The sequence below is a fragment of the Zonotrichia leucophrys genome, chromosome 3 (assembly GCF_028769735.1).
Source record: "Zonotrichia leucophrys gambelii isolate GWCS_2022_RI chromosome 3, RI_Zleu_2.0, whole genome shotgun sequence".
In the NCBI taxonomy this organism is placed as follows: Eukaryota; Metazoa; Chordata; class Aves; order Passeriformes; family Passerellidae; genus Zonotrichia; species Zonotrichia leucophrys.
Genome location: NC_088172.1, coordinates 61,444,374 through 61,466,276, shown reverse-complemented (window position 1 = coordinate 61,466,276; position 21,903 = coordinate 61,444,374). Strand labels below are relative to the sequence as shown.

At 36.8% G+C, this 21,903-nt stretch overlaps 1 protein-coding gene across 15 annotated transcripts in view; it reads left to right on the top strand.

The window, feature by feature from the left end:
- Positions 1-21,903, top strand: part of RYR2 (ryanodine receptor 2) — a 383,167-nt gene that overhangs the window by 108,881 nt on the left and 252,383 nt on the right. For all 15 annotated transcript variants that reach the window (XR_010439574.1, XR_010439573.1, XM_064708448.1 and 12 more), the window contains exon 3: positions 7,378-7,482. Coding sequence is in view for 13 of the 15 variants with exons in the window: in XM_064708448.1 (XP_064564518.1) it covers positions 7,378-7,482 (105 nt within the window). In the remaining 2 variants the exon portion in view is untranslated. The remainder of the gene's footprint in view (positions 1-7,377; positions 7,483-21,903) is intronic.

Sequence of the window (21,903 nt, the reverse complement as noted above, 5' to 3'; positions counted from 1 at the left end):
TTCTACTGTGAAGATTTCAGATATGGGATAAATTTAACAGTAGGAGAATCTCAGCAAATAATGGCCTATTGGTTATTATGCAGGGGCAAGAACTTCCACTGACACAGGTCAGGCTGTGTCACTTATTACAGGCACAAAACATGTGCTTGTCTGCCCTTTTTGTTTGATCCTGAAAGGTTACAGGGCTGCTACTTAGAAATATGACTGTTGTGATGTGTTTGGCTTATAGTAAATCTGGTCAGGGATTAGGAAGATTTTCCTTTTGGCTATCTGGTATGTTTTTCAGAGAGGGACAAGATAGTATTTTATAAAGGTCATCTTTCTGATGCTGCAAGAATTAAGGGTAGAGTGCTTCCTTCCAGGTTCTAAAGCAACAGTACCCTCCCATGATAATAATCATCCTAGATTTTTCCATTACTCGTTGCAGTAGCTACAAATACAGCATAATCTCTGAGAATAAAAGGGAATGTTAAAGTTTTGAATAATACACATAAGATTAGCATAATAAAATAGAATTTTCAGCATTAATATGAAGATAAACAAACCATGTTTTTGTTAATTTGGATGTGTGCCTAGACCCTCTGTAGTGCTGTTGATCCTATAAGCTTTTCTTATTTTATTAATCAGCATGAAATTTTCCTAATTACCTTAAAAATTAACACATTTTCACTGCACTAGGGTGATACACTATTAATTAAGTTCATCTAAGCTTCTGGCTACAGCAGCAAATGTTGTGATGGGAGTTGAGCTGATTGACCAAGTTTATCCCTCAATGCTGCAGTGTAGTTGTACGGCTCCTTGCCTAATATCACTTCTATCTCTTGCAAAGACTTTTAAATTTTCAAAAAGGAGATAAAAAGGAAAATGCTCTCAGTAATGTAGATATGTGGGACTTATGTCGTTAGGTTAGAAAGGAGACTAGAGGGAAGAGATGGAGGGTAAGAGGAAAAAGCCTCTTATCCATTTAAAGATGGAATGTATGCAGCCCTTAATCTATACAGAAAGCAAATACCTTACCAGGAATTACAGCTTCCAAGTGATTAAGATAGTCTGCACTGTTAATAAAATGGCCTTAAGACCTTTGACAGATTTCAGGATCAAAGCTATTTCCAAAGAACAAAAACTGAAAAATTTTAAGATGAAGCTGTTTTCAGCATAAAGGAAAATACTCTAATTGTACTTTAGTAAGAATATCTTAAGTAGAAGTAGATTTCTGATGGATTTTTAAAGATTGTGAGAAGGGAAAACCCCAATTAGCAGTTTCCTTCTATGCCTTCACGTTTGTACAGATTAAGTTTCAGGTGCACACAATTTTCTTTGCCAATGAGCTCTGCTACACAGTGACCAGCAGATCACATTTCACTCTCTGAAAATGAAAGTGGGGAAGGAGTTTTGTCTTCGCTGCTGTGCAAACTCATACAGAATAAAAACTAGTAACTCCCTGTAATCAGACAAAAACTACTGTAGAAGAGTGTTTGATGTATCAACAGAAAGTATGCTCAGTATATCAAGGTTTCTTCCACTGCTGGTTTTATTCAGTCTAACACTTCCCTTATGGGAGGCTTCTGCACTTGGAGATCTGGACAAGATGGTGAACTTTCTATATGTGACCAGAGAGAGTATTTTAAGAAAATTAAAACAGTCAGTTGTTTAGGTCAGATTAACAAGGAGATCAGCATGTGGCATAGGCAACCAACACAGTTCAAGAAAACCACTGAGGGCATGGAGTGGTCTTGTGTTTTAAGATTTGAAAATGGAATGATTGCAATGTATTTGTGTCTGGCCTCACCTCCATCACTAGCTGGTTTTCCCTGTGTTCGTCTCCTCCTTCCTTTTTTTTTTTTTTTTAATTCTAGTCTGTGTTCTGATTTTATCGTCCTGTCAGTTTCTAAGTTTTATCTCTGAAACAGCTGAAACAGTTTTCCTGTGCAAAATGGACTTTTTTGAGCTTTCAGATGTTAACAAGAAACTTTTCACTATGTGAAAATGACGTTTTTCAGGAAGTAAAACATGCCCAGATTTTTGAAGTTTTTCCTAGAAAAAAGTGTACTTGTGACAAAAAGCCACTTCCTTGTCAAGCTGCTCTTCCAAAAACATGAGGACATTATAAGTTTTAGGTAGAGTAACATGAAAAGTTTTCAATGCTGAAAATTCCTCTGATTTTGAGGGAGACAACTGCTTGGGATGGAATGTCCTATAAAAGCCTCATACAGAAACTGATGGTTTCAGACTGAAATAGTCAGAAGCAGCTGATAGCAAACTTTCTGTAGGAGGTGTCCAGGCAGCCTTCACAGTGTGCTCATGGTAAACACATGAAAGTTTGACACCGCTCCTGGAGGAGTTCTAGGGAGTGGACAGAGTTATTTGGCACTCTACAGACTTAAACTGTAAGGCTCATAATTCATTCTCTGTCTTTTCTGCTTTGGGATTTGATGAATATGGTTCATTCTGTTTGGCTGATGGGACTTGGTTTGTCAGACCCATATATTTCTGTTCTGGGTCCATTGTTTCGATGACAAGCTTGAAAACAAGGAAAGCTGGGCCTTCTATGTAGAGTCCTAGAAACAGAAGTTTTTCCTTGGTTATATTGAGTGTGTTTCATCACTGTCACCAGACAGAATCTCATTTAAATAGAAAGGGCTGCCAGAGAGATAGAGATGTATAAATTGAAATGTAACTTGAAAATAGCTGATGGGTTCAGTTTCTTTCAGGCTACTCCCACAAATAGGACTACAGATGTGTTGCTTAAATTCTGTACTAAAATGAATTTTCTGAGTCCTCCTACTTGGATTCTTGAGGTTAGGCCTCTAGTAAATGTGCTAGCATTAAAAATAGTTACGAAAACCCACATCTCATTTTTTTGACATCAGGCTGCTTAAATAGGTGATTGATTAGGCACTGATGTGTGAATTCTCAGTATACAGTTAAGAACAAAATGTCTGTAAGTCTATTTAATTGGGAATTGGGTTAGAAAAATAAGAAGCTTGCAAATATCTAGGAAGACAAGTAAAGATGAGGTGAAGCTGCCTGTTCTTAGAGACAGAATTCTGTTTGCTGATACAATTTATTATCCTTCAGTCTTGTACTAATATTTATGAGAGGCAGAAGTTCAGTTTACATTCACAAGATTATATGCAACATATTATTTGAGCAGGTTGTACATTCCAGTGGCTTGTTAGCACTGTGTGATTGCCAGAGTAATGACAACAGCACTGAGTTTTGTGTCTCAGCCTCTTGCTTTCCTTGGAGTGTGTAAATAGAAATTCTCTAGAAAATTAAACTGAGGATAATTAATACATCCAGTACCCATGATTCACCTGTGGGTTGGAATGCAGTTAGGGTTATTTTGAAATATATTTCAAAAGCTCTACTCGAAACACCTTTTTAATAAAGGGTATGATTTTCTAATTTGCAAATCTGCCTCCCACAGAGTAAAGCGTGGTTTAATATGCAAATATTACTACAGAAAACTAGTGTCCACAATAAATGTAGTTTAAAATGACAGGAAGAATAAGGAATTCACCAGTTTTCTAAATAATCCAGTAATTACTTCAGTAATGGGTATGCCTTAAAAATTCCAGATGACTGTTACATTTATTTTAACCTCTCTAATTTGGCTGATTGGGCTATTACAAGCCATGATGAAGGAACAATAGAAAAAGGTAATAATAATGTATTACTTTTCTCCTAGAGGTACTCAGCATCCTTTTGAAATGCAATATACAATTTCTATTTATGTAATAACATTTAAAAAAATTGAACTGCCGGTATATTAGCCTGTAATTATGACTGAGTAGATTTTCTAAAAGAGAAAATTGATAGGAGGGCAAATCTAAACATAAACTGGCAGCCAAATCAGTAATGCTTTAATTAATACTGAGATAGACTGGAGTTACTACTATTTACCTTATAAGTCAGTGAGTATATTTTATATTCAAACTGATTTTGCAAATGTGTCAGAAATGAACTGAAAATAAATTATATTGAATACTTCCATTGCTTATTAGAATTTTCCACTGATCATATGACCTGAAGTGGTACAGATTCCCTGGATTGTCCAAGACCATTATACGCTCTGTCACAAAAAAAACCCAATCTCTGCTTTGGAATATGAATTAATTTTCTATGTCTTCATTTAAAAAGTTACTGCAGCAAATATGAATATGGTGAAAATTGGTGGAAAAAAAGGTTGAAGATTGACTTGGTAATTTTGATGTTTATTAAAAGTGCATTTGTGGGTTGTTAGACATGTAGCAAAATATTTTCTTTAAAATTATTAATTATTTAATAATGTGGTTATAGTCTAGCAAAGCAGTCACTGAAATATCTGCCAACACATTTCACCTGTCCTCAAAAAAGCCTGATGTTGAAAACAAATTGCTACAAGTTTTCATTGCAGCTGCTAGAATATGCAGTTGCTCTCCAGGCTGGGTACTAAAATGTGCTATGTATGGTGTATGAAAATATTTTTCAGTAGAGAATGTTAGACTGCCATAGAATACCTTTATTTTTCATATGCCATCCTCTGTGTGTGAGATAATTTGACAGAAAATAAGGTAGATAATCAGAGGTCTGGCAAAGACTCTGGTTTCTTTCCTCTTTTTTATTTTATGCTTTGAAGAGATGGAAGAGACACTTATGAATAATTTTTGTTATATTTAAATGACAGCTTTAAAATTACTTGGAATTATTGTCTTTGGAGGGGGCTGTTCAAGAGAGGAAACTTCAGTCTGTGTCTGAGGCCCAAAGCCTCATTCTTTAAATCCATAGTGTTAAAAGCATCAGCATTGAAATAAAGTGTAGAGAGATGAGCAGAGCTCTAACTGAGCTAAATACATTGGCAGTTCTGTATCTGCCTCCTGTTTTTCCTTGCTTTGATTGTTGTATGTGCTGGGATTGATGGAGTCATGCCTGTTGGATTTTCAGTACAGCAGAGCTGGCTGAGGAAGGGCCAGAGAGGAAGGTCTAAATCACATGCTTCCTGCAAGCATCAGTAGGTGCAAAGCTCTTAAGGGAAAAACATTTCTCTCTGAGGGCCTCCAATACCCAGGCATTCATGCAACGAAGATGAGGTGGGGTAATGTGCTCTCCCTTTTGCCTCATGAAAAAAAACTGTCTCTAGCATTTTGCTAGACTATAAGAACACAGCACTTCTTTCACTTGATTAAAGCTAAGCATCTCATACATTTCTCCTTCTTTACTCCTGAGCAGCAAAAAGTGTGCCTTACTCATCTGCAATGAGAATAGCTGAAAAGGGTTCATTGGGACTTCATGCGTTAGTCTTAACGGGTAGGAAAGGAAGTGCTCATGGCAGTCTTGAAAATAAAGGAGAATTAAATTGATGAAGGAAAAGTGTCCTAGATATGTTGGTTTGATCAGTGTTTGGAACCATGCAGGATTTTTGGAGAGTATATAAAATATTTGATATGTCCAAAATTGTATGTGTGAGACATGTTCTGCCAGCAAAAATGCTACTTTAAATAACAGCAATAACAGTGGGAATATTGTTAAGGAGACTTGGTTTGGTTATAGATGCAGACAAGTTAGCCTTGACTCATTTCTGAGCACAGTGTATGGAACATTTTTTCTCTTTTGTTTGTACTCTTGTTTGTCAGTTTAACTGGGCAGACTGGACAGCGAGCTGCACGCTTAGGCTGTGAGACTTTCTAGACTGGAAAACTGTCCTTACATTAACTGAGTGGAAGCAGCACCTTGCGGCCTGAGATCTCTGAGTGCTCTCTTTCCTGCTTTGTAACATAAGGGCTTGTGATGGTACTTACATTACAAGGATGTTTTGAAGACAATCTAATTGGTTGTTTGTTGGCCCAGTCTTACCACTAGAAGGACTGTTGTAGTGTCTGACTAGCTACATAAGAAATATGGTAACAAGAACACTGATAAATAATGAGAGACCTGATTCTGAAGGAGTTGGCTGAAAAAATATTTCATGCCAAGGTATCATTGCACGAGTCAGTCAAAACCCATGCAACAGAAGATGCTATTAAAACCTTTTCATCTGGCTGAAACTTAAAGTACAATTTTACATTCATTTCATTGAAATATAGGTATTGGAAAATAATGAAAGGTCTATTATTTATTAAACAGACCTGAGTTGCTGTGTTTAGTAGGGATGAAAAGAAATATAATAAGCTAGTAAGATTGTGAGGGATTCTGAGAAAATGAACTTTTGTGGGGGGTGGGGGGAGATTTTGCAACTAGCTTTTGTAATTTGGCCTTGGAAGTTGCCTCTTCACATTGTACACAGTTTGAGTAAGTGTGCAGTTTTACAGCTTTAGCAGCAAAAGAATTCATGGTGTAAAAGAACTGAATTCCAACAGTCAATAAAAATATTCCTAAACTAAAATATGCAACTAACATGAAAAGAAAATAGAGAAGGGATGCAAAAGAATTTCTGGAGGCAAGTAAAGGTGTGTAGGAGTTGCATGTTCTATTAACAGAAGAAAAGATCCCCACATAAAATCTAATTTTACTTTGCTACTTTGTAACTTAGACATTGCTATTACAAACTTCTTTCAATTTTATATGAATTTTTATGATAGTCTGGGAAATTAACTTTTCAATAGTTCAATGATCTTTATTTCAAGCATGTCAAGTTAACTAATAACTTTTGTAAGACTTTTTAGTTTTATCTCAGTCAGTGCAGCCTGTAGTGAAGTATAGTGCCCTGCAAGGCTTAGAAGCTGCTGGCTTGGCCTTGATACCTGGTGCCCGCTATTTCTACTATGAAAATTCATCTTGACCTTCATGATAATCATGATCTCTGGCTAAATACCTGTAGCCTAAAGACTGAATTTGGTTTTCCTCACAATCTGAGCATAATGTCTGGGACACATGTTCCACACTAATGTCCAAGCAGACCCATCATTGCTTTGCCTAGGAACCTTTCCGCTCCCAGTTTTTTTTCTGATTTTCTTTGTACAACTTGTATTGCTGCTCCTATTCCTTCCAAGGACCACATTCAAGAAGAGTCTGGCTCTATTCCCCTGTAATCACTATTAGATTTTTAAAGAGAATTGCAAGATCCCTCTCCTTCTCTCTGCAGACACACAGGGGGAGTGCGCTGGCCCTGACATTCATTGCAATCCTCTGCTGAACTTGATGAAATTCGTTGGTTTCTTCTTCTATTGAGAGTTTCTTTCTTTCTTTTTGAGGGGACCTGATTCCCCAGGTATCAGCTTGCCCATGTTGAGCAGAGCATTCCTTCCCTTTACTGACTAAAACTTAACTGTTGCAGCTCAGTACGTGGCTGGATTTCATAGCCTCAGAGATGTAATAGATCTTTCAGATCCATGGATGGTGAGGCAAAATACAGCCACTGGTGTTACTAATGTGATCTCATGGTTCTCTTTTACCTAGAATGTTCCACCTGATTTGTCCATCTGCACCTTTGTGCTGGAGCAGTCTCTGTCAGTACGGGCCCTCCAGGAAATGCTGGCTAACACAGAAGAGAAGGCAGAAGGGGTAAGTTATTAAATATTCACCTTTCTTTATCTTGCAAAATAGTACTTTTTTCCTATGATACCACAGGTTTCATGGCTGTCACATGCTTATAGCATGATTGTGCTGAATTTTCCTCCTTTGCTATCGGAATGTCTGGTTTTTTTGGAAATTATAAGCACTTGCAGTGTCCACTGAAGCTTGCTAGAGTTGTAAATTCACAATTTCAATGTGCTGTGAGTCAGTATAGAGTTACAAGGGTGTTTTAATTTGAGAATGTCATATAAAGCTTGATCACTTCTTCTGAACAAATAAACTTTCTGAGCATTCCTGACTATATTGGGTGAGACTGTTAAAAGGTCTTAAAATGACTTAGATATATGCTGGTTGTGTCTGGAAATAATCAAACTCATGTGTATGCCCTGAGCTAAAATATGCTGTGACAGACCTTTAAGCTGAAGATAAAATATTATTTAGTTTGGTGGACAAGAAATAGCAGTCTGGAAGATGAAGGATATAGGAATTACTTAAATCCTATAAGAATTATTGTAATTATTCCTAATAGGAAATAATTTTGTGACTAACAAATAGTTATTTACAAATAAATCATAGTAGTGTAATTATTGTTCCCTGCAGTGCAGTTAATTTGATTTGTTATGCTGTAATTGAGTGCTCCATGTGCACCTTATAGTTCATCTGAATGCTGTGCTCTAGCTCAAATCCTGTTAATTTTTGAGGAAGAGTGACTGTAGCCATAGGAGTTATACAGGCAAAAGAGAAATAGGTGTTAACCGTAAGTCCATCAGTCAAGAAAGCTGGCAGGAGATAAGCATGCCTCTGATATTTATGGGGATGCCTCAAGAAACCAAACTAATGTAGAGTAGTCAGTCCCATGAAATGCCAGGCACTCAGGCTGAAACTGGTATTTGGGAAATGAAGTCTGGGAGCAGTCCCATGGATGATCCCGAGTGTGATCAATTTGTGACAAGAGAATGACAAGCATATCTGAGAGAAGAGGTGGTGCCAGAGTAAGCAGATACACGCTTCTAAACCCCTCTTCCATTACTTTGTGAATACTGAAACCAGGAGCAAGAAAATTCACAGGGAAAAAAATAAAATTAAATGAACAGACATACACAGGCATAATGTCAAAAATCACAGTCAAATCCCCAGGATGTACAGTGATAACTGTGTATGGCCACATGTGTAAAGTAGAGCGACAGTTTTCTTTCTGTTTATTCCCAACAGATTGTGAGCAGGGGCATGAACTAAAGGAAGTATAGGGGAATGAGTGATAAAGTAATGCTATAGGGCAGAATGCAGTGAATGAAAAAGGATTCAATTTTTGAACATGAAGTACTGAGACTTTTGTTTAAATCATAAAATCAACTTGCAGATTTTCTCTTGCACTGTCTTTAGCAGAGTGCTGGGGCCATGTGTTAGGAGAATATTTGCTTTTAATACAGAGATCACACCCAGAGAACTTTGGAGAATGAACAAACCTCTGCAGAATGATTAGACAATGCGAGCTTGGGTATTTTGCTGGGAACAGGGCAGACTTAAGAGAGCTTTGTAGGGGTCTTACGTGGAATATTTGCACTAGTTCTGGACTATTTTCTGCACTTGATGTGAGTAGAAAAAGATTTTTGTAGGACGCACTGACCAATGAGACATACTATGTTTGGTGGTAATCTGATATTTTTTGGAAAAAATTACTGATGTTTTCTGTGCACAACCATGAAGGTCAGAATTCTGGACACTTACACCCCAACCTAAATAACACTGATGGCAGCTGCTTTGTTCTACAGTGCTCTGTACTCAAAGGTCTTCTGAGATGTGCACAGGAAAGATAAAGCAAAGTTCTGAGTGTGGTCATTATGTGGCTCTTGGCTGTTTACAAAGTTGTTTACTGTGCTCTCCGCACCTATTAAATACCAACAATAGCAGAAGATACAGAGCTGCAGCTATATCAACAGAGAGAGATGGTGTTCAGTAAATCATAAATATATTTCTACTGCAATGGCTTCTATACAAATGAATTAGGAATCTGCTTGTGTCTCTTGCATATTAGTATACTAATATTAGAGGACAACAATCTTGAAAATAATGGTTTGTAGATGAACACAAGGTCATGTTTTCAATGTCTATATTTTTCTTTTTAGTAAGTCTCTGAAAGCCAAGATGGTACTAAAATGAATGACTATGTACTTGCTGATAAATTAATAGAACTGACATTTGGTATCTGTTTGTGCTTTCTATGAAAAATACATAAATTTTGCCTTTGCATTTATATTTGTAAGTCATAGGCCAGGTACTTACATGGACAGCTTCATATCTGTTTGAAGAAACTGTTAAAATAAGTTTTAAGATACAAAGTAATTTGTCTTGCCTGAAGCACTGTTGCCTTCCTAGAGAAGCATCAATTCTTTTTATTAAAATAACAGTGCTTCATTTCATTTAGTAGAAGAAAGTATAGCAATCTTTTGAGAAATTGTTGCTATAAACTGGTTTCAGTGTGACCTCAGTTTTCTAGTGGAATGAATCCTGCAAAAGGAGGTCTTTTCAGTCCTCAGTTACTTTTCATTGCATTAGAAATTATTAAAATGCTGTGCTTATAAGAGTGCTGGTTTGCCTTTTGTGTTGTGTAATCTCTTGAATGCTATGTTTATATAATAGGTATTCTTGTTATATAACAGGTAAGTTAGCAGTAATGTAATGGCTGAGTACTGTGAACAAAATCTCACGCTGACTTGAGTCAGAACAATGAGCAGCTTTCTTATGCCTAAGAAAGAATAACTGTGTGTACTTACTGGATTTACTGCTATTTCTCAATTAGTGTGCATTAAAGGTGCAAGGTCTACGCTGCAATAAATACCTACACTTTTAGTGCAAGAATCCCAGAATGAAAATTTCCATACTTTGTGAGATCAGTGATCCATCTGAGTATACCTACTTGACTCTTCTGAACCAGATAAATGCTAGTAACAAAGACAATAGTGAAAAATGACTGAAATTTCCTAAGAAAGAATGTGTGTATCTAGGCAGTGAGTAGCTATTTTGTGCTCTGAGGTTTCATCATTTCCCTGTAAAATAGTATGGTTAGCTCAGACAATTTATTAAAACACTGACATTCATAGCTTGCTTGAATGGTTTTGATTTCAAAAATAAAACGACAACCTAGTTTATTTGCTTGGGCAGCATTATTTTTACTTTTCATTTTAAACAGGTATTTTTTTAATATTTTGCTGGGGTGTGGAGTGTTACATGTATGTACCACTTTCATCAGTTCATCAGCAGGAAAGAAAGAAAACACCAAAAACTAACAAACCAGAAATAGATGAGGAAAAACGGAGGACTCTTTTGGAGAAGGAATAGTAAATGATTGTATGTGATAGTAAATAGTAAATGATATGAAGGAGTACCATCACATAGTCTGGGCTGTGGTGTGTTAGGCAAGCAGAATTCCAGGTGCACAAGGGTGCCTACACAAGGGTGTGGGCACAAGGGTGACCTATAGCCTAGGTATTATTTTGTAATATTTTTGGCTCATTTTCTTAATGTAACTTCTAAGTATTAGAAAAGCACACATAAGATGAAGATGGAAGTCCTTATGTTTTTATAAAGCATTTAAGACGATAAAAAGCATTCAGTCCATCTATTCTTAGCCTTGTTGTTATTTCCAGTGAACCTTCTCTGGACCCAAGTGCCTTGTATTTCACTAAAGCTCATTAGTTAGAGTGATTCACCTGAGAAGGTGAATCTATTGCTTCTGGAGTAATTTAGGAATGGTCCTTGCAACTACTTGGAACTATGTTTTTCTTCTTTGATTTGATTCTTTTTCCTTTGATTATCTTTTTGGGTAATTTGATGTTTTTTTCTTTTTTTAAAATAATTTAAATCACATCTTTCTTCTCTAGATTCAAGACCTCTATCATCTAGTACTTTCTTCTTAAAGTAAAATTGATTAAATACCATAATCAAATCAGTTCCTGGAAATTTTCCCTAATTTTCTTAAGAAATGAAGCCTGGCCATCTATCCATTAGTGGTCTTGAATTCAGCAACTTCTGCAATTTCTAGACAATATGAACAATATTAGAAACAGGATTAGGTAGTTCTTTCAGATATGATGGATATTGGGTAGGAGAAAGGGATCTAACTTTATATATCCTATAAGAGGAAAGAAAGGCAGAGTTTTCTCTTTTACCATCAATTACTCTTGTGCTGTTGCACCTTCTGCACAGGTTTTATTCACTGAGAAAAGGTGTCACAAGGACACGGGAAGGAAGTTGCCAGGTTTCAGGTGTGAGGGAGTGATTTATAATTTTGTGGCTTCTTTCAGTTTTGATATTTAAATGACTTTTTCATGAAAATTAAGCAACAGACCTGTACATTGTATGCTGTTACCTGTCTCACATTTTATGACAAGGAGAATTATTTCCCTTTTTGCTGCTCTATACCCAGTAAAAAAGGGTATCCAGAAGAAAAGGTATCCAGACATATTTGACATAGAAGAATGCCAGGTATTTACTTAGTCTCTGTTGGTTCAAAAATGATTAAGATTTTGTCTGAAAGGTTTTTCTTTTTAAATAATCCTCAAGCAAACATGCTGCATGAAAAATAGGTATTGAGATAAAAATTTGCCAACACAGTGTGCAAATTAAAATTAAGCGTAAAGTAACCTTCATAAAGCCCATTGCTACTAACTATTATTTGAAATATTTCAGAGGGTTTTTCATATGATTAAATATGAATTATTTTTTCTAATGGGACAATCTGAGTATTCCAAACACCATTACTCTCAGTATTTATATAAAAAGGGGCTAGTTTGAACTTTCATTCTATTCTAATGCTTTTGTTACTTCAAAGAGATAAAAACCAGTTTTGTGCACAGGGACTAGGTACAGGAAATTAAATTAGTTTGGCATTTAAAGGAAATTTTTCTGTAAGTGAACAAGCACAAAATCATCTATTGTCTGTGTTGGCTGGAAAAAAGAATTCTTGTTATTATGCTGAGTTATACTTGGTTTGCCTGTGTTTTCTGAAATATATCCAACAGTCTCATTATATAAATAATATGCTATTTTTTCCACCTTATTATGTCTTTTATAGTACCTCATGATAATTGTAATCAGTGATACCACTGAAATTTGAAGATTCTGGATTATATTTTACATGCCATACCTGATGAATATAATATATGTGTATATTTATATATGACATAGAAGTACAGGTGTACAGGACTTGCTTTCACATGCCAGTGTGTTGTACATCTGTGTGTGGATGGGAGCCCTTGTATCCCAAACAGAGGATTGTTCTTAACTGCACCATCCCAATGGAGTGATTGAGAACTCTATTAGTAAATTGTCTTTTACAGAGATTTAATTAGTTTTTGTCAGCAGTGGTAAAATATTCTCTTCACTCTGGTGTACCAGAAGACTGGTGAGTGCCAAACCATTCCAATTCTACTGCTGTACCATGCATCCACAGGAAAATCTCATATCATTGGAAGGGTGTAGAGTAAGGGACATCTATTTTGGTGAGAGGTTGGAAAGAGCAGTGGCTTCTGGAGCTGCTGTTTGTTGATCTGTGCTTTGTTCTCCCAACACAAGGTATATGCATGGGCGGTTTTTTTTGTTCAGGTATATGTAGGAGTATGAGACTCCTGTAGGTATTTTTGGTTTGTTTGTGTTTTGGGTTTTTTGGGCTTTTTTGTTTTTTGTTGGGTTTTTCCCCCAGTTTTATCAGCAAAATATTTGGAACATTCAATTCCTTTGCTAATGGCTAGGTTTCATGCTACATGAAGTGCTCGCTGGTAAAATCATCTGCACTTGGAGTGTAATGTGTTTCCTTTGGAATTGAGTTTTAATGACTCCAGCAGGACAGATGCACCAAACTCACTTATCCTCAATGGAACCCAGTGGATTTCTCTCAGCTGCTTTTGTGGCCTTTCACTTCGAGTGTCAGCTTTTTGATTGCTTACTAGAATAGTGTGCAGTAGTAAAATAGGTAAGGATTTCTTTGTATGGCACCTGTAGCAAGAAGGTGAATGTTTAAGTAGTTACAATTTCTGTTTTGAATGACATGATAAACTAGGTACTAGAATACATCAGGAGAGCTTAGGACTCTCTAGAATTTATATTGAAATGATTTTAAGTGCTTATTCAGAAAATCACACTGTATTTGTTTTTTTTTTTTTTTACTTCTGAGAAAACTTGAAGTATTTTTTTTATTTGTCTTTCTAGACTTCATTATACAGGGGAAAAATTTGCTCTCAGTTGCCTTACTAAGCCTGAAATTTGTTTACTTTTAGGCAAAATGAAATGTAGGGTTAAATCCCTTTTTAGTTTCCTGCAAATTGATATCAGTTGCTATGTCATCTACTGAACACTTCAGTGTGCAGTTTGCTGCATTTTCCCCAATATTTATTTGCCCAACAGCTGTGCTATTCTAATACTGCATGCCATGAAGATTTTCTGTGCTTGGCAGCTCTGTCCTGTCCTTGTGGCTGATAATGAAGATGTGACACTGTCCATGTCAGTATCAACTCCTGAGGGCTGGTCTTCCAGAGAGCTGCAGGTTCAGAGCTGGAAGCAGGCTTCTTTCTGTTTGATAATTTGGGTGTTCTCCCAGCCCATCTGAAGAAGAACATTGGTTGTGGAAGGAAAAATCTGATTGTGGAATGAGTACTCAGTGGAGTACTCAGGCGCTGTTGCAGTCTAACTTAGGGACAGCTGTAGCAAATTCAATTCTCCCATTGAAGTGGAGTGGAAAAGTGAGGATTAAAACAAGAATTGCTTCAGATTCCGTGTGGTCCTAGGGAACAAACTGAAAATAGTTGGACTAAAAGTTGCTGACTGAATATAAGCAATCTAGAAGTCACTGAAACTGGCATTTCTATGTATTGAGCTGCCATGAGGACAGCTGAGAAATACTGGCAGAGAGATTAGAATGACGAACTCAGGGTGTAGTGTGTGGCTTTTTACCTTGGATGAAAAAAGAAGGGGATTTCTTGTTTTTATGTCTTTTACGTGTAGGCAAAATTCTGAAGGTATTATCCCTCTGCCGTCTATAAGCTATGGCTTGTTAAAATAAAGTATGGCAACATACTGATGCTTTTCAGTAAAGATTTCCAGTTAGTTCCTGAAAGAGTTTGGGGTTTTTTGTATGAAATTTAAGCACAGCAAAATTGAAAATTATGCAGTTAACTTTATCTTCAGAATCAAATCCCTTTTTTTTTTTTTAAATCAGCAGGTGGAATTGATGTACTAAAGGCTGTTTATGCAAAATGATGAAAAGATAAACCCCACCAAATCCTTACATTCAGATGCTCTTCTAGAATGTTGAATAGTCTCAGTTTTGCTGCTCAGTCCTATGTAAAGCTGAGATAGTCTCCTAAGCCATTAATATTGTTAATTCTACCAGATGTCTCAGCATAGATAGTAACACACTGAGTTTTTAAACCAAGCCAGTGTAGATAAGCAGTTGGAATCAATAAGCTAAGCAGTGATTGATACTTGCATTTTTTTTCTGATTTTGTCTTCATACCTCAGGACTGATTTATGCATGTGCCGAGGACTGTAGCTGATGAAAGCAACACATAAAATAATGCTACAAATTGGGTCCTAGGCATCTCAGACCAACATCCCTGCTTTGTGTATCACATTGATTTTAGTAGATTCTTTAAGTCTATTAATATGTCATATTGTGACATATCAATATTTCACAATATTGTGAAAATATTTTATTGTGAAAATTGAATTAATATTTGTGAGGCTAGCTTTACAGTAGTGAATATCATTAAATAGATAGGATTTGATTGTTTTGTCTTTAGAAGAATTCTTTAATCAATATTTAGTATAATGGTTGCACAACAAGCTGGAATGAAACAAAATAGTAAGTGACCACACTCTCGTCTACGTTTTGCATCAGGAAGGTTTGATGTTGAAAAGGTTATGGACATGTGAAAGGCTGCATCATAAAACAGTGACATTTTTCTGTTTGTCTTAAATTTGTTTACTTCTTTTTTAAAAGTTAGCATAATTTTTTGAAAACACAAAGACTTAGACTTTAGCTTAGTCAAAAATGTTTTGAGATATTAAATTGTTAATGGTAATATATGATTCTTGTCTGCTACAATTCTACTACTACTGATTGTACAAAGTGCAGTTTTACATTAATCTCTCAGCTGAGGCAAGGCCTGGATAAAGTGATGCTCAAACATTGTATCCTCTGTTGCAATGTGCACAGCTGTAAGATGAATTATTTGTAAAGCCCAAGACCTTAGATTAGCGAAAACATAACTTTTACTTTTGTCCAGTTATACTGAGATTGGAAATAATAATAATTCAATGTTTTTAAACAGACTGCTTATACTCAATAAACACCTCATAATATATATGAAAGCTCTCCATATCTCTATTTGTCTTGTAATGGCTTCTTATAAGGGTAGCTTCATTAAATATTTGGCTAGGTTGGTTCAAAATTTAAAACAGGAAGGATCCTTTTTTCCAACTCAATGACTTATAATAACAAATTAAAAGAATATTTTGTTGAGTGATGTAAAATGTTATCAGTGTAGGAGTGCTACAGAGGCCGACAGTGTGAAAAACATTAATTCTGTCTGCAGTTACGTGTAGCAAGAAACTAGACTCCTATCAGCCAGCTTGGTAGGATCTCAGCAGCTGGAGCTGCGAGATTACGCAAGGGAGTCTCCCTCTTGAAATCTGCTCATTGTGCTCAGCCTCCAGGAGTTACCAATACCTTCTGTGGTAATTAAAGAAAAAAACAAAGCACCCTTATCCTCAAATTCAGTCAAGGTTTTTGTAATGAGAGTTTGTTCCCAGCTCTCCTTATCCTGCAGGGTTCAGCACCTTGGGGTGCTTTTGATTCTAATGGTGCTCTATATGCATCATAGGCTCCCATATTGTTTAACTTTGGATAAGAGTGGTCCTCCCCAAAGGGGTAACACTTGAGCAACACCAACAAGGGTAGCATTAAAAGAAGAGATAAAACTGGTGTAGTGAGAATGAGCAGGACTGAACAGACTGGATTCCTGTCTTGGATAGGAAATGGGAAGGATTTGATTTTGGGGTGGGTTCATCTCTGTATTGCCTCTGTGGTATGTCTGTCAGAGTTGCTGACAAACATGCACAGTTTGTTGCTGCTGTCAGTGAACTCTGTTGCTGAGCAAGTCTGGATAGGGATGTTCTGCATGAGGATTCATTTGCATGACTGTAATTGCATCTCCTCAAGGCAATAGGAATTTTGAATCCACGGTAGCTACATCACTGCTATCTTATGATATCTTAGTAAAAATAATAGGTTTAGTGAGAACAGGTGTTATTTCACCTCCCTGGAGCAACCATTTGTCTGTGGAGAAATTATTTATTTAGATGCCCAGCTGTTCCTTAGGGACTGTGGTACTGTTCATTCACCAAGAAGGTTTCTAGTTTTGTAACGTTTTGTTGGAGAGTCAGCAAATGGTTTGTTTCAATGATTATAATAAGACAAGAGCCTTCCAAGCAGGTAAGTGTATGAGTATCTAAATACTACTGCTGTGTGAGAGCTACATCTTTTCAGGTTCAAAGTTAAAATACCTAGGTTTTGTTTCTCTCTTATCATAGAGAATTACCATTTTTTAATTACTTATCAGGATGGTAAGAACTATTCAGTTGAGTGTGGAGGGACGGAAAGAAATGAAGGGGTTTAAGACCAGGAGTGTTAAGTAAACACAGAGAGGCTGGGAATGGAGTGCAGCTCTGTAGGCAGAGGTGAGATTCTGTCCCTGGCCTCCAGGTGCCTTTTTGGTAGCTGAGTCTGGGACCTGAGCACAGCAGAGAAGCCCGAGTGAGCAATGAACCCCTGCTCTTCACAGGGGAACTGACTTACCTTTTTGAGTGGTAGGATCATCCACCTATAGACCATGAGTTTGCCTCAGTGTGTGTCAGGATCACTCAGCTTTTCCTAAACCTGGGTTTTAGTTTTTTAGTGTTTGAGTGGCCACTCCTGTGAGCAGAGCCTTGTTCCCTCAAGGTTCAGTCAGAACTGCAGGCTCTGGGACAGGGAAGGGAGCTGCCCCTGCCTGCAGCATCCTGTGAATCCACCCTGCCGAACTGCCTCTGGCTTCTGTGGTGGGGAGTGGATCCCACACCAGCAGGATTCATTTTGGAGTGTTTGCAGGATCTCAGCAGCAGTTAAGGCTCCTGCTGTGTTCCTGCAGGCAGTCTGTATAGACTTCTTCCTCTTCAAAAGCATGCTTGATAAATATACGTGTGCACACACACAGGCGCGCACACACACACACGCGTACATTTAGGTTTAAAAAGAGGGAATGTGCTCTCTATGATGCTTCCTGACCACTTTGTGTGCACCTGTCCTTCGTTTTTCCAGTGAAAATTGAAACCTCTTTCTTAGAGTACATGGTAAGTGAGAAGGGGAGGTATTATCCACATATGGTTAGGTTTTTGATCTTGATCCATAACTATTTTTTTTACAAACATGATAGTTGCTGAGCTCTGAAGATTGTCCTCCCTTTCCCCTGCAGACTCCTCCTTCTGCTAGGCTACAGTCTTTTTAGCATTTGCTATTTCAACAGTTAGTTGAACTAACCCTATAGTCTTTTAAATAATAGCCATTCCCTCTGTGTATAAATAGATAAGGCACTGATTTCCTTTTTTATGTGATAGGGGTGAAAGATTAAGCCTTATTTTTCTTTATGGAAATCATGTACTTCTAAGTAAACAGAGCAAAGAAAAGAAACTTGACAAGAATGGAGGGTATTCAGGCTTCTGCTAGTAAACCTATGTTCTATTTATGTTGGCTGGTGTTCATCTGCTTCAGTTTGGGGAGTCCTGTATTGTTGTATATGGTTTTTGTGGTTAATGCTTGTTTTTCTGTAGATACTGCTGATAGAGTGGATTGTGCTTGTAATGAAGGTGGTAACATGCAGCTTCCACTCCTGAGGCAGCCTTTGATAGCTGACAGTCTGTTGACAAATATACAGAACACTCACTTTTTTTGAAAGATGTTTCTATTTAAAAAATATTGGGATGAGTCAAAAGATGATGGTATGCAAATAGCAGAAGGAAAGTGAAAAATTTGGAAATCCTGTTTTTTTTACTGGTGATTATTTAATGTAGTAAATTGACATAGTCTATTGTATATGTAGGTCATTTGGCAACAAACTATTTTAGTTATCTAGGTATTCATGCATTTTGCCCTTCCTGTAAAATTCCATTTCCAGGTGGTGTTTGTTTGTTAGAATATAAGTGATTTACTGGGTATAGCTTGGCTTCTTTAAAAGAACTTGTGCATTTGCCCAAATTTTAATAATGTCAGTAACTGATTAAATCCTTTGGCTGTTCCAAGAAACTTCAGGTGGGGCTTCATATTCTCTCTCCTCAGCCATATGTCACTATTTTTTAGGTACATTACTTAGGGAAATACAAAACTTTTGTCCTAAAGAAACAGCTTCTTGGTGGGTTTGGAGATCTTTCTAGGGACATATGAGGCAGCTGGGATTTGCCTGTGCGCAGAAGACCACAGTTCTCTTTCTGTGTCCTTTCTTGGTGTTACTGCAAGCAATATGAGACTTGAGTGCTTCTTGCAACTCTGAGTATTCCAGGATGCTGCAAAGTATAAGATAAAACATTTTTAGGGAACTGAGAGCTTTGGGTGGAAAACCACAGACTGGCTGAGTTTTGAGACTGCACAGTGTTTTTGTACCTCAGATGTCTGACCCTAACCAGTTTGAATCCTTTCTCAACTCATGTATGCCATGGTATGAGTTGAGAGAAGAAATAGCACATGCAATAAGCTTTCTACTGAGATTTCTTCTTTAATTCCAGTAACTTTTCCAACTTTTCCCAGTGAAATTAGCATAATTTTCATAGATGACTTCAAGATTTTATTTTTTGGATGTAAAAAGGGTAAAGAAAAATAATGCCTTAACACAAGTAAAACTTTAAGCAGGAGATTAATTAAATAATCTGATTTGTGGATCTTCATGGTTAAAATTGATCATTTCTGCTTGATATAGTTTATCAGTGAAGTACAATAATTATTTTGTTACATGCCCAAATATTTTTCTCTCATCTTTTTCTTCCTCTTTGTTTTTCAGCCTAGCATCTTACTCATGATGTCTTTTACCACAGGCCACTCTTTGAAATCTTTTGTAAATAGGATGGGATAGTGTTTAGGGGCTTTCCATGTAACTTGGCATGTAAATCTCTTGAGGATTCAAAGCTGCAAATATAGCTGTTTGTTTAAATATAGTAGAGCAGGAAGCATTTTCTATATTATTTCTTACATGCTTATTCTGCTTGCATTTAAAACAGTTAGGAAATTTTGGTTCATAACCATCTCCTTTTTATAGTCCAACTGCATTCCACAAAGGGAAATTTCCTCCCTTTTGCTCCCTAATTCTGGCTGGATTTTTCATTTCTAGTAGTTTCGTTTTCTTTTGGCTTATTGGATTACTTCAAACTGAGAGCAAGACTGGACTAATCACAAAGTCAGATTCAGAGAGCCAAAATGGGATTGTGAATGTAATTATTAAAGGGAGTGATGCAAACACATAACATTCACTCATGTCTGAGTGAAGACTTCAGTCTGTGAGGAAGTGCTTAGCTAAAGGTTTCATTTGTTCTGCACCTTGGCATAACCAAATAAATGGACTACTAGTGAGTTAATTGTTTTTCTAATATAAACCTGACACTGATTTTAGAGTACAGCTTTTAAAAACAGGTCTCTATTATTTAGTGTCAATATACGTATTTTCCTTTTTAAAATAAATTTATTTTAATAGCTTTTACTTCCTTTATTTATACGGTGATTTTTGGCTCTGCTGCATGGTTTTCCCTATCTTGTGAGACTGATTCTTTCTATACATTGTTGTCTTGTTCCTGTTACTAACAGGAGAGCTTGAATTTGGTGCAGAGCTGATCGACTTACTGACAGAGCTGTCTGCTTACTGACAATAATATCCATATTTTCTTTCCTTCCTTAGTAATATTGCTTCTAGAATGTCTGTATTTTCTTCCAAATATCACAATCTTTGCCTTGCCCTCCCCTTCCCTCTCCCTACTCTCCAATCCAGTGATGTTAGAGAAGCACTGAAATGGCTACAAAAATAATTCATAGACAACATGAGAAAATAGACATCAAAAAATATCTTTTATTTAAATGTCTCAGTAATATTATGGTAAAGCATTTTAATTAAGGCTAGGAGTTTTTTCAGACTTGTTTACTCATAAATCTATGCCAGATTTTATTAGGAGAATGAAAGCATTAGGTTGCACACGTTGTGTGTGAATTCAAAGCTGAAGTGTTTCTGTAATATGAAAAAAAATTAATTTCACAACCTCTACTCCAATAGTTGACAACTTCATTTTTCAGGAAAATGCTGTCTGCAAAATACCCATCAGTAAGGCAACATTCTAGCTAAATTGCATCACGAGCTTATTAACTCCCATCTAATCATCCAGTCATGGCTGATTAATCACTCCTCCTGGTGCCTTGTTTTAATAAAATCTGTTTTCTGTGCCACTGGCCAGCAAACTGCTCTCTAATTTCATGTGTAGGATAGTCTTTGCTGTGGATTAAAGTGAAGCCCTTATCCTCTGATCTGAAGGGCTGTGTGAAGGAATCATCACATGCAAGTGTCTTGCATGTATAGTTATCCTTCTGTGTTTAAGGGATGAGGAAAATGTGTGTGTCCTCACAGAGCAGAAGAGCATTCCTGTGCTTCTGAGACAGAATGCAGCCATTTCGGGATAGGAATGCAACTGTAGCTAGTGGATTTTTGAATATTCAAATCACCTATCTCCAACTGTGGAACTCTGAATTCATTAATTACTTTGTATTAGTAAGCAGCAAGATAACACGGAGAGCTGGCAGCTTTGTCATTTTCTCAGCATGGGAGGAGGGCAAAAGTAATTTCATCTCTCATGCCAGTGGAAAGAGGTAACACCTCCCATTTCTTTTAATAAGTGTTCTGTATGTTAATGAATAAGCCAAGTTACCAAGGTACTTCCTTAAAAAGAAGTATGAAGATTGGCAGTTAAATACACTCTTGAAAATTTAAGCTCTCTGATTCACACTACAGTAGCCTAGTTAATAACCTATTTGAAAGCTAACAGCAGCTGTGAATATGACAGGCTGAAAATGTTTTCAGGTTTGCCAGAAGAACCTCCACATGTAGAAAGGAAGAATCAGAAATGAACCAGAGGTTTCTTGAAATAACAAACCAGAGCTGTTTTAGTTTCCTATTACTTACCTGAAAGTTTTCTTAATCAACCTTTTGGGCAAAAGGGCCAAGTTATAGTTTTTTATTTCTATACTTTGAGTTGTTTTCATTAGTCTAAGGGTGGGCTACAGGTAGCAGCCATCACTCACTTCAAATAACAAAATTCGGTAATTTTCTTAATAAATTATTTGAATAAGTC